Source organism: Podarcis melisellensis (assembly GCF_964234715.1).
Source record: "Podarcis melisellensis genome assembly, chromosome: 15".
NCBI lineage: Eukaryota > Metazoa > Chordata > Lepidosauria > Squamata > Lacertidae > Podarcis > Podarcis melisellensis.
The window spans coordinates 33257083-33270126 of NC_138532.1; the positions used below are offsets into that span (position 1 = coordinate 33257083).

Below are 13044 nucleotides of genomic sequence, written 5' to 3' on the forward strand. Positions count from 1 at the left end.
GCGAAAAATACGGTTTTCAGAGCAGGTTGTGGTTGCTTCTTGTAGAAACCAACTACTTAGCTGGCCAGCAGATAAACCATTTGTTAAAGCAAGGGTTGGGGAAACTGTAGAGCTGTAGACGTTCTTGGACTCCAGCTTCCATCTGCCCATCCAGTATGGCCAATGGTCAGTGATTGGTAGCTACCAAGTTGGAGAAGGCTGGTCTAAACCATTAGCTTGACTGCAACTATTAAAGATAAAGGTAAAGGGACCCCTGACCATTAGGTCCAGAGTTGCAGTGCTCATCTCGCTTTACTGGCCGAGGGAGCCGGCGTACGGCTTCCGGGTCATGTGGCCAGCATGACTAAGCTGCTTCTGGCAAACCAGAGCAGCACATGGAAACACCGTTTACCTTCCCGCCGGAGCGGTACCTATTTATCTACTTGCACTTCGTGCTTTCGAACTGCTAGGTTGGCAGGAGCAGGGACCGAGAAACGGGAGCTTACCCCGTTGCGGGGATTCGAACCGCCGACCTTCTGATCGGCAAGTCCTAGGCTCTGTTGTTTAACCCACAGCGCCACCCACATTTAGGGCAATGCTAAAGTTTATCTCCTATTTGAGGACTTTTGCAAGAGATCTCTAGATGTCCAGATGGGATTTTTCCAGCCTGGTTGATATTCAAAGATGACACATACAGTTCTTCAGTGACACAGACTAAGGATAGAATGTTAAAACAACCCATTTGACTCAAAAAAGCCTGTTTTAATGGCTCAATCAACTAAAGAACTGAAGCCTTATTTTGAATCTAGCTGGTTCAAATGGCTAGTGTTTTTTACCAGAGGACCTATCTCTTCTCAAACACAAGTGGGAATGTCTCTTAACTGCTGTAACATATCTATTATCTAAAAACAGGGAAGTATATGCTTTTTCTTTTGAACTGCTCATTCATGTGCACAGTTATTCATATTCAACCAATTTACTCAATAAACTAAGTAACTTCTTTAAGTGGGCAGCAGTCCACATTGTTGCACAACAGTGCCTCACAGCTTTTACCATTAAGCCAAGTCCTATTTACTTTGGAAAAACTTGCCCACCCACACTTTGTTGTGATTATTTATCTACTACCATTTGCTCACCCAGGGCACAGAGGACAAACCAACCAAAGACAAACACTTCAGAAATTTGAGGGGAAAGAAACCTTAAAAGCAGGTCTCTTCATTATGAAGATCTGGGTTCTTCTTATTCTCCCAAGAAAACTTTCTGAGAAAGGAAACTGCGAGGACGGATCTCTGGCTGTGAGAGGAAGTCAGTAAAATCTGCCAGATCATCACATGTAGGTGTTGCACAATTTTCAGTACTATTTAAAAAATCCAAGTCATCTCTGAACATCCCAGGAAAGTGAAATGACTATATGGAAAGCAAATAAAAATTTACTAAGCGGATATGCAATCTGTGACTGTTTGCATGTCACAGTAAATCAGAAACTATTTGCATTTCGCAAGAGCACAGAAGAAACACACCACATTCCTTGGCTCAGCATCACATCCAAACTAAGATAGTAAACCAAGGATTGTTCTTGGCTAACCAATCATGGTTTGAGCAAAACAAACCATGAACCTGGGTGCAATGCTAAGCCAAGGTTTGAGTTTGTTTCCTCCACAACACTGCTAGCATGGAGAAGCTAAACAAGCCGGATAAGAGCGCTCATTTTAAAACAATTTGATAGCCCACTCTGATCAAAAGCTTGTCCTCTACATTATCAACAAAAATTAGTCCTGCCATCGGTTATTATATACATCTGTCATTATTTCAGCTGCAAAGTGTAGTTACAGTTAGGTGGGTATCCTGCCTTAAGGTTGCCAGAGGAATCATGGCCTAAGGAGAATTAAAAAGTGAATTTTCTTAGATCAACCGTAGCCAATCTGGAACTCTTCAGAGGTTTTGGGAGGCAGCTCCCATTAGTTCCAACTGGCAAAGCTGTTGGCAAGGGTTGCCTTGGATCCAGACAATAACTCTGAAGCCACTTTATAGCACATGTGAAGAACTGCTGGTCTGTTGGCCAGATCCAGTCTAGGGTATATTCCCATCTGACCCCCAGCTTATCCTCAGCTCCAGTGCTCCTCAATCCCACCCTGCATTCCTTGCAGCCTCCCACCCAGATGAAATGGCAGTGGGTGGGGGAAGCACTGCCTGTTGGGAGCCACCGCTTGACAGAAGGAGAGAGGCAGGTGACGCATGCTCCATTCCTCAAAGCGACAACAAAAACAAAAGCATGTGGGTGGGCTCTTGTTTTGCACATTTCTGAAATTTCCCTTTTATCTCGAATAGAGCAGAAATGCACAAGGGCAACGGATCTGGGCTAATAAAAAATTGGCCTCTTTTCTCTTTTAGAATGTAATAAAAATAATAATGTTCTTGGATATGCAATTGAACAGCTCAATCCTAAAGAAATGGTCATTCATTGATTGCAGTGAGACTAGCATTTAGGTGCAATGTTATGGTCACTTATTTGGCAGCTAGTCCTTTCTAAATCTAATGCCACAATCCTACACACACTAATTAGGGAGAAGCCCCACTAAACTAAATTGGACTTCATGTCTGTAAATCTACCTTAAACAGGACCCCATGAAAATATGATAAGGGCTGTAATCTTAAACATATTTACAAAATAGTACATGGGGCTGGATTTGTTTAGCACTGCAACCTAGGTTGCTTCATACAACTCAACACCCTATTCTAAGTGCATTTACTACCAATGAAGACTCACTGATGTCGCTGAAACCTTCCACAAATGGAAAGAGCTGGGTCAAAATCCCACGTCAGCCATGAAATTAACCAGACAAACTTGAACCTGCCACTGTTTCTCAACCTAACCTGCTTCAGAGATTTGCAGGGAGGAAAATAAGAAGTGAGAAGGGATAAGTATGTATGCCACCCCAAGCTCCTTCAAGGAAAAGAAATACAAACCCTCACCTACATTTTTGCTATATTTTCCCAGTAACAAGTACATTCAAGGGTCCTCCATACCACACACATAAGCCCAATGCTCAAGGAAACATCCTTGAGATGGGTTGTGGGTTTGAGCCACAAAATATTCATCAAAAATATTCCTGCATTTGGGGTGGGGAGGTTTGGACTAGATGACCCTTGTGGTCCCATGCAACGCTACAATTCTAGGATCTTTCATCTTCCCGTCTTCCGCAAAAGAAACAACCGAATAAACTTCCCTTTGCTTTTAATTGCTTTTGTTCATATACATCACCAAAGGCTAACTTTTTATGGACGATTTCAGAAAATTCCGTAGTCCTTATCTCCTAGTGAAATGAAGTCCACATAGATACAAGTAAACCTAATGCACATTCCTCCCCACTGTTAACCTTGGCTTCAGCCTGCCTCCCCCTCTGCCTCCATCCTCCACACCACCTCTAGACTTTTACATTGTAAGCTGTTTCAGGCAGAGACCTGTTGTCTTGCTGTAATTCTAAAAAGCACCATGCACACGGACTGCGTTATGCATAACAGAACGAATCTCTTCCAGCTGGCACCTTCCCCTGCCTTGTTTTGCCTCTGTAAAATAGCATGCACACCAAGGACCCTATTACTAAGTAAGTAGATCCCCGCTTTGGGCTGGATCTAGCACCACTTCAGTTCTTGGGCAGCCTTCTTCGTGAAGTGCCATACACACTGAGGGTGCTGTATAAATAATAACAATGACTGCACTCTCCTTGGGGCAGAGACATGTTACAGAAAAGCAACATGAATACACAGAGAATAATATGGAGGTGATTTTTATAATCCTTTACAAAAAGTTCAAAAGTTACTAAAGTGTCTTAAAGCCGCTGTGCTGTTGTGGGTGTGCGGGAAACAATGTATGCCCTAATTCAAGCTTGGTTAGGGGATACTAACAATGGAGGCAACAAGCGGAGTTCTAAGCAGCTGAGATATGGGAAGGGTCATAAGTACAGAGCATGCAGAAGGTGCCAGATTCAATCCATGGCATTTTCCACTGGCCTCTTAGAGAGCTGCTACTGGTAGGCAATACGCAACTAGAGGGAGAGACTGGCAGATCTGCACCATACATTAAAAACACACCCAGAGCACATTTAAAGTACATATATTTCCCCAAAGAATCTTGGGAACTATAGTTGGATAAGGAACGGTAGATCTGTGAGGGGTAAACTACAGTTCCCATGATTATTTGGAGGGCGGAAGTTGTGTGCTTTAAGTGTTTGCTGAATGCAGTTTAAATCTATGGTGTGGATTTGCCCACATGTAACTCAGTGGAGCCAACTACACTTTTTCATGTAGAAGGTCCTAGGTTCAATTAAAAGCACTAGATGCCAGGAGATAGGACAGACAAATGGACACACCATTACCACCAGTCAGTGTAGAAAGTGACATTGTATAGGGCAGACTCTTTATGTTCCTAAGTGGGTGGGTGGGTGGGTGCATGCATGCATACAGGGGTGGAGTGATGCCACTATGACTCCCCCATTTCAAAGAAACACCTCCTATCTAGGAAGATAGTCTTCCTCTATTTCCACACATAAGCTTCTACTAAACTCACCAAGCAGGAAGAGTTGTTGGAAAAGTCTCTCTCACGCCCCACTGCATACATACAACACCCCACCCAGGGCCAAGTAACACTCACTCCCAGGCGACCTCCTCACAACCCTTGCCTTGCCACAGTAGTTTATGCATCGATTACTTCAAGACTGGATTACTGCAATGTGCTCCTGATCGGGAAGTTGCAGTTCATGCAGAATGCTGCAGCATGATTGCTGACAGCAGCAAGGCATCGTCAACCCATAACACCTGTGCTCAGAGCCCTGCACTAGTTGCCAATTTGCTACTGAGCCAAGTTCAAGGTGTTACTATTGGCATATGAAGCCCTCAACAACTCGGCACAAGTTTACTTTATCAGATGTGCACCCACTCAACGGCTTTGATCAGCGGAATCGGCAGTACTTACAGATGCCACATAATACCCGTTCCATATTTGTAAGAGCTCGATCCTTTAGTGCACCTTGGAACTCCCTGCCTATTGAGAACAAGCAGGCGCCTTCACCATACTCTCTTTTTTTTGGCACCTGCTAAAAGTCTACCCAGAAAGCCGAGATACTTTTAATCTGCTTCAGTTATCTTAACTTTTGTATTTTGAAGGCAGGGTTGTGAATTTTTCTATATTTTAGTATTTCATCCTTTGTAAACTGCTTTGATGTGTGTGTGTTTGCGTGCTTTTTTTTGTTTGCGTGCCTTTTAAAATCAATGGTCTAGAAATTTTACGGCGCCAATAAAACAAACCCTGCGAGGTAGGTCAGGCTGAGGGGCTGTGACCTGCCCTCAAGGTCACTTGGCCGAGTTGGAGGCGTGGGGTGGGGAGGATTTGAACCCAGGTCTCTCCCAAGCCCTGCTCCACATTCTCTCTAACCGCTGCACCACTATGGCCTCGCCTACCTCCCAGGGCTCTTGTGAGGATAAAAGACGGGGGTGGGGAAAAGGTCCACCTATCCTGCCTCGATCTCCTCGGGAGGGAATAGAGTTAAATAAAATACTAACACAAATAAACGAGGCACGCCCAAACACTCCCCCCCCCCGCCCTCCAAGCCGGTTTCAATCTGCCCCCACCCCGCACCAACCCAGCAGCACCAAAACCACTGTTAGCTAAGCGCTCCGCCCCACAGAAAAACCGCCTGAGGTGGGAGAAAAAACCCTCCCGCTCCTCAAGGTGCAGCTGGCATTGCCGCCGCCGCCGCCGCCCGCATCGCGCATACCTTCCGCCATGTTGGCCCTGGGCCGCTGCCTCGGAGCTCTCGCGAGATCTGAGGTGAGAGCGGAGGGGCGGGGAGGGAGGGGGAGGAGCGGCGGGATAGAGCGGGGTGGGTCGGGGAGGGAGGGGGGAGGAGAGAAAAGGAGGCGGCGCGCGCACGCGCAGTAGCGGCACAGCCTTCCTGACTGGGCTGAAGTTATGGCTGCTAGGAAGAAGCTGCAGGAGGACCACCACCGATTTCGGGTTTCGAAGGAACAGTTTTACATCGCGCGTTCTTTTCCGAGGTCTTCCTTCCCCGCCCCGAGGGCGATGTGCCTCTGAGCACGTGCAGAGTACCACCGCCCCTGCCCGGAGAGGAAGTTTTGTCTTTTAAAAACGAGGCCATGGCCAAAGTGCCTCTCTGAGCATATTTTTAGGTATTTAACTCAAGGGTGGCGTACGTGGTTCTCCCGCACTCTCATTTTTAACCTCAACACACCAACCCTGCGAGGTAGGCCGAGAGGCATGGACTGGCCCAAAGCCACCCAGTGTGAGTTGGGATTTGAACTGTGGCCTTTCAGGCTGTAGTCCGACACTTCAATCCGTTTTAAATATTGTAAAAAGGTAAAGGGACCCCTGACCATTAGGTCCAGTCGTGATCAACTCTGGGGTTGTGGTGCTCATCTCGCTTCATTGGCCGAGGGAGCCGGCGTACAGCTTCCGGCTCATGTGGCCAGCATGACTAAGCTGCTTCTGGCAAACCAGAGCAGCACACGGAAACGCCGTTTACCTTCCCGCCGGAGCGGTACATATTTATCTACTTGCACTTTGACGTGCTTTCGAACTGCTAGGTTGGCAGGAGCAGGGACCGAGCAACGGGCGCTCACCCCGTCACGGGGATTCAAACCGCCGACCTTCTGATCGGCAAGTCCTAGGCTCTGTGGTTTAACCCACAACACCACCCGCATCCTAAATATTGTGCTTTAATATTAATACAGTATTGTGTTGCAATCTATCCTGGGACCTTAGGTTGAGGGGTGTGCAATAAATAATAAAAAGGAGAAAAGAGAAGACTGCCTTTTGTAAATTAGAGCACATGGCCACTCAGCTGCCATAACAGAAGTGTAAATGTATTTGCTACCTAACAGGGCTTTTGAAAGGTCAGTAAATTTTTATGAGTGTTTTAAAAAGATTTCTTTTTTCTTTTTTGCACACAATAGACAAAGAGAACCAGCATGAATCCACTAACCAAAGTGAAGCTGATCAATGAGCTGAATGAGCGTGAGGCACAGCTTGGTGTACAAGATAAGGTCTCCTGGCATGCAGAGTACAGTGACAGTGCTTGGGTATTTGTGGGTGGTCTTCCCTATGAGCTGACGGAAGGCGACATTCTTTGTGTGTTTTCACAGTATGGGGAAATTGTGAACATAAATCTGGTGCGTGATAAGAAGACAGGGAAATCCAAAGGTTTCTGTTTCATTTGCTATGAAGATCAGAGAAGCACCATTCTTGCGGTTGATAATTTTAATGGGATAAAGATTAAAGGAAGGACAATTCGTGTGGACCATGTGGCTAACTACCGCCCACCGAAAGACTCTGAGGATATTGATGATGTGACAAAAGCTCTCCGAGAAAGTGGATGTGGTGCTAAAACACCTCCAAGTTCACCAGAGTCCCCCAAAGACAGTGAGGTGGTGGTAAAGAAACACAAAAAAGAGAAATGCAAGAAGAAGAAAGAGAAAAGAGAGCACCAAAAACGGGTGAAAGAGGAACAGCTTGCAGACTCGCCTCCTAAAACCAAGATCAAAGTGGAGAAGGAAGACCCAAAGTATGAACGGCATGCCAATGTGAATCAGCAGACCTGGAGTAGCACACCTGGGCACAAACATGCAAGCTGGGCACAACATGAACGGGAGTCTAAGTAGAAGCATGCAAGAGTTAGGTCTCCAGACAGCCACAGACAGGGACAGGAAAGAACAGAGAATAATCCACAGTGAGAAGCACAAGAAGGTAGATACTCCCAAAGAAAGGCCCCGAGCGACAGAAAGCAGATGAACCTGGGAGTGATGTGAGAGAAGAGAAGCCCTGCAAGGAGTCGTCTTCAAGCCACCACAGACCTGACATGCAGGGAGCCCTGAATCCTTGGTGGAGTTAATGTTGTGTGCTATTGGCCTCCGTTTTTTAAGTAACTTTGTATTGGTTTTAGAAACAATAATAAAATTTGCATATAGACCAAGTCTTTACATGTTGTTTTTGTGTGTGTAAAAATTAAATTCTGCTTCTCCCTGTCTGGGGGGGGGGGGAGAGAGAGAGAAAATCTTTTCTGTAAACTTGTAAGTTTTGTGCCAATAACAGGAATAGCGATGGAGAAAAATAAAAATTAGAACAATAAGTGTTAGAACATTTATCTCCACTCCTTTGTAGTAGTACAGAATCTGGAAGAAAATGGGTTTCTAATAAACAGTGTAATCCTTTTGTGTACCTGAGACTAAGTCCCACCGAACTCAAATGGAGTTTACTCCTGTGTAGGCATATAGACTACACTGCTAATTATGTCTCTTATTACAGACTTGGGCCTCTGTGGCATTTGCCAAAATCCAAAAACAACACTACAGTAGAACTTTACATTAGGACCAAAGTAAGATTGAAAAGGAGCAAACCCAAGTTCAGTTTCAGTGAACTGAAGTATGATGCTACCACTGCATTTTCAGTTTTCCTAGTGGCCGCCATGGCTACCTAAAATTTGATTGTGCCAAGAGCTGTCTAGATCTTTAATATGCTATCCAATCCTAATATTTTCCAGGTTGGGAAGAAGGAATAAAGTAGCATTCTTTGTAGTATCCCAATGAATTCCATTAGTAGTTGCTGTTGACATTTGTCTGACTCAAGAAACAGACAGATGGAGTGGGCCTTCGGAGGTCAAACCGCTGCGTTAGCAGCACCGAAGTAACCTCCCTGGGATGCAAGCCAGGGCAGTGCGAACAGAGGTTCTGGGTTGCCCAGATGACAAACCCCACCTCTCAGCCTCACTGATGTGGTCCAAAGGAAAGCAGAGCAATATGTTTTGGCACCAACTTGGCAGGAGTTGCCGGAAGGAGGCATACAAAGTGCCATGCAATCATAGAAAGTCCACTCCGGATTTCTGCAGGGTTTACTCCTTAGCCATTTCTTCTGAAGATGTGCAAGATAGCGGAGGTTAAGGATCAGTTTTCCTTCTCCTAGATGGGTTACCTTCCCAGGTTGACAAGCCTCACCTGCCCCTCACATCCTTCTACAGCACATGCAGAAACAGCCTTCTTTACCACTGGACCCACTACTGGTCTCGTTTGTTCAATCCGCCAGAGCATGTATTCACATTTTAGTATTTTAGTACAGTAGAATAATTCCTGCACATAATTCCATAGTAGCCAGTGATGAAAAACCTCCTCCCAGAAGTTTGCTGTGTACCCCAGCTACATCCAATGCAAAAAAGAGAATGAAATGTGCCGTGTTAACTACCCTAAAGAGGGGCATGGGTGGCGCTGTGGGTAAAACCTCAGTCCCTAGGGATTGCCGATCGCATGGTCGGCGGTTCGACTCCCCGGGGCGGAGTGAGCTCCTGTCTTTCGGTCCCAGCTCCTGCCCACCTAGCAGTTCGAAAGCACCCCTAAGTGCAAGTAGATAAATAGGTACCGCTTTCTAGCAGGAAGGTAAATGGCATTTCCGTGTGCTGCGCTGGTGCAGCTTTGTCACGCTGGCCATGTGACCCAGAAGTGTCTCCGGACAGCGCTGGCCCTCGGCCTCTTAAGTGAGATGGGCGCACAACCCTGTAGTCGGACATGACTGGCCCGTAAGGGCAGGGGTACCTTTACCTTTAACTACCCTAAAGTCAGAGTACAAAAAATTATTTATATCCTGCCTAAACTACCCTGGCCCATTGTCATGAATGATGGGAACTGAGGTCCAATATTCGGACAACCACACATTCTCCACCACTTTTACACTGGTGTGAACTGGTCTGAGACCTGCGGGTATAGGGCAGTATACAAATTTAATAAAGTGTAATAATAATAATAACCATCTACGAAAGCCCCATGATTGCCTGTGGAGGACCAGATATCTGACACCAAAATTAAATTTACAGATACTAGGGATAGGGCTTTTCAGTGGTATCACTCCCTGAGGAAATCTGACAGGTCTTCAGATACGCTGAAGACATTTTCTTGTAGGGCAATACTCAAAATCATAATCCCTATGGTCTGCATGCATACTTAGGTACTGCTTTTAAAATTATAAATTGAAGTGGTCTATGTCATTCCTAAGAACTCGGGAAGCTGCCTTATACTGAGCCGATTTAATGGTCCATTTGCTCAGTATTGTTCACACTGATTGGCTCTCCTGTGTTTCAGAGACACAGGAGTTTTTCCTATCCTTACCTGGCGATGCCAGGAATTGAACCTAGCATTTTCTGCATGCAAAGCAGATGCTCTCCCACTGAGCCAAAACCCTTCAAGCTTCTTTTTACGATTCATACTTTTAGTAAGATAAGCAATGGAAATGTTTTCCTGAAAGACAAGATACAAATGAATTTTAAAAGTCAGGACTGGAAGAGACGTTTCTACTGAACCTTGGATCCAGTTGGCATCTTGCCTCCTATGCCCACCAATATACCCTTCTTAACAGAGACAGGTCAGCCTTTCCTGCAGTTTGTGCAGTGACCTGTAAACCTCCACAAGGCAAGATAACTCTTTTAAACAAGCTGGTTAATATCCCAAGAACCGCACTCTAAAAGCCATCTGTATCAGGTCCCGAAGGAAGGAGAGACATTCCCATTTCTGAATAACTGTTCTAGGGGTGAGCTTGGAAAAAAGAAACCAAGCTTATTTCCAACAAAAGAAAAAAGCATGCAGTTGTCACCTTGCTGGCATCCATCTGTCTCAAAGTGTGTGTGTGTGTGTGTGTGTGTGTGTGTGTGTGGTGTCAAACTGCTGCATTAGCATTTTCTTCCTGGTCACCAACCAACCAATAACAGGAACTCTTCCACAGTAGTCCTTTAAATGGTGTAACAGTGTAAGCACTTGCAATCAACCACAACACAGATTTAAGCAGACATGTTCAGAACCAAAGAGTAAGTCTAATGCCAGCAGAAGCCAGGACACAACTTGTAATAAAAAGCAAGCACAAAATAATGTTGTAACTTCATATAACACAATGATCAATTAGATTTTAGCCTTAAAAGTTTTGACAGCTTCTTCAAAAAGATGTGGTTTAATTTGTCTGAAGTGGGAAATATCCCCCAGCAACCCCCTCCCAAACCATTCTGGACCCTTTAGAACTGACAAAAGAGTTAGATTCCTGCTCTCTCCTAGGCCCCCTCCCCTGCCCACTTCCAATGGAAAAGTCAAAGCTTTCCCACAATCCAGCTGGGTTCTCTGCTCAGCCCTGCTTCACCCAAGGTGACAAGAGAAATTCTCCTCCCTCTCAAACTGCCATCACGGCAGTGCAGTTTGTGTTCAAGGGACAAATAAGTGAATGCTTTGTTGGGAGACCTTATTATTCCACATCCAGCTGGCCGCCTTTGGATCACAATAGCTGCCCTAGAAACACTGGGATATTTCCCTTCATATTTTAATTATGGAATAGATGGCCAAAATGTAAGACAACCGCCGCCCCCCCATGTCTTACGCAAGCAGAAGAGCACAAATGCTAGCCAGCTGGCTGGCAAGGACTCTCCTCCCCCCACCTCAGCAGGAGCCAAACAATTTTGGTTCTTGTTTGAGCAATTGTCTAAATCCAGCTATTGTGTCTGGGTACTAAACAGCTCAGAAGCAGCAAATACATCTGTCTGGCTAAAAAGAGAGCACTTAATTAAGTACCATTTCTAATTCATGGCAGCTTAGAGTAACTTTATGCTGCTGCATGTACCCAGACAAATGGGACAAAATATTGTTGCTTTTAAAGAAAATCCAGAGGCAAGAACTCCCTACCTCTATTTCAGGATTTAATTGTTGTTTCTTCTAATTGCCAGGTACCAATGGTGATTCCCCTGGCATTCATAACTGGTACACTATTTTCCTCTCTGAAACCTACCATATGTCCCCCCCCCCTTCCCCATAATTCCTTTTGTTTGAAATGGTAGCCCTGAAAGCAGGCAGGTCTGGCCCACTGCTTATAAAAGTGCTTCTGCTTAAAGGTTGCTTTACAAGCACATAGATCCATCCATTCAAACCCAATGCAATTAACTGCGTTCAACAAAAAAGCCACAGAAGACCCATTCAACTCAGTCCCTCTGCTATGTTAACAAATGTTTCCTTCTACCAGAAGGATATTTACATGGCATTAGAGGCTGTACTGTCACTGTAAAATGAGGGCAGTTAGTATGTTTTGTCAAGAACTGCAGGGGCAAATGCATGATGCAGCACTACTAGGGACCTGTGTGTACTTTTTCGTTCGTGTCATGTAACTCAGCCTAAGTGCCACCTGCCCCCACATTATACCATAGGGAGGCTGCTACTATTCCTTTGTGGATTCAGAATTAAAGCAAGCAATTTGCCTCCAGCCACTCCTTTGAAGCGCTGCTGTAAACAGCAGAAACAAATTGCTGCAGAACGAAAAGACCAAAGAAGCCTACAAGTAAATCCTGCAGTGAATATAACATTGCAAGATTAAATGCCTCAAATGAGGAGAGATTACACTGGCCCAGAACATAAAGCCATTGTTGCAAGGAGTTTTGCCATTAAGAAGGGCCTCTGCAATGGTGCCACCCCCCCTCCCTATCAGTATGGTCATTTTATTTATTCTTCCTCCATATCAAAGGGTGCTGCTGGATGGGTGTTGACTGCAGAATCAGTGCTCCTCAGGCATGCTTTTTTATATATATAGTGTCCACACAAAGTTAGCATCAAAATACCAGCCCACATTTCCTCCCCCCATTTACTCTCCCCAGGAAAAACCTGGTAAATAAAATAACCATGGTTGTCTATGACCTGTTTGCAAATTAATCCCCAGTCTGGAAACACCCTGAGTCTACAGTTGAATATTATACTTGTCCAACTTTGGCTTATGTGAACAGTTAATTTCCAAAGGAACAACCACTCAGTATTTCAACCAAAGCAAAATTCAATGCATTTTTTCTATCTTCTGCATTATCAGGTTGCAGTCACTTTCCATGGAGGTTCACTGAACTCCTTAGAAGTCAGTTTCCAAGAATACGAGTCACCTTTTGATGAAGTCTCAAGCAGTTGTTGTCCATCGGCTACCAGCATCATCATGCTTAATGCTCTCTGAAAATGTGCTCTCATTTTTTATACTGCATAACAGCCAACTTGACACCAAGC

At 45.1% G+C, this 13044-nt stretch overlaps 2 protein-coding genes across 2 annotated transcripts in view; one reads left to right on the top strand and one right to left on the bottom strand.

Moving 5' to 3' along the window:
- ANKFY1 (ankyrin repeat and FYVE domain containing 1) overlaps positions 1–5802 on the bottom strand; it is a 47539-nt gene extending 41737 nt beyond the window's left edge. Inside the window, exon 1 of the mRNA XM_081890207.1 lies at positions 5754–5802. Within this exon, the coding sequence (XP_081746333.1) occupies positions 5754–5763 (10 nt within the window). The 5' untranslated portion in view covers positions 5764–5802. The remainder of the gene's footprint in view (positions 1–5753) is intronic.
- Positions 5803–6641: 839 nt separating this feature from the next.
- On the top strand, positions 6642–7965 carry LOC309357359 (RNA-binding motif protein, X-linked 2-like). The gene has a single exon (XM_081889495.1). It carries the CDS (start codon positions 6964–6966, stop codon positions 7651–7653), a length of 690 nt encoding a protein of 229 aa, XP_081745621.1. The 5' UTR covers positions 6642–6963; the 3' UTR covers positions 7654–7965.
- Positions 7966–13044: the final 5079 nt, after the last annotated feature.

Bases quoted from the DNA above. Each gene is read 5' to 3' on its own strand.
- LOC309357359 (XM_081889495.1), top strand. From the start codon at position 6,964: ATGAATCCACTAACCAAAGTGAAGCTGATCAATGAGCTGAATGAGCGT.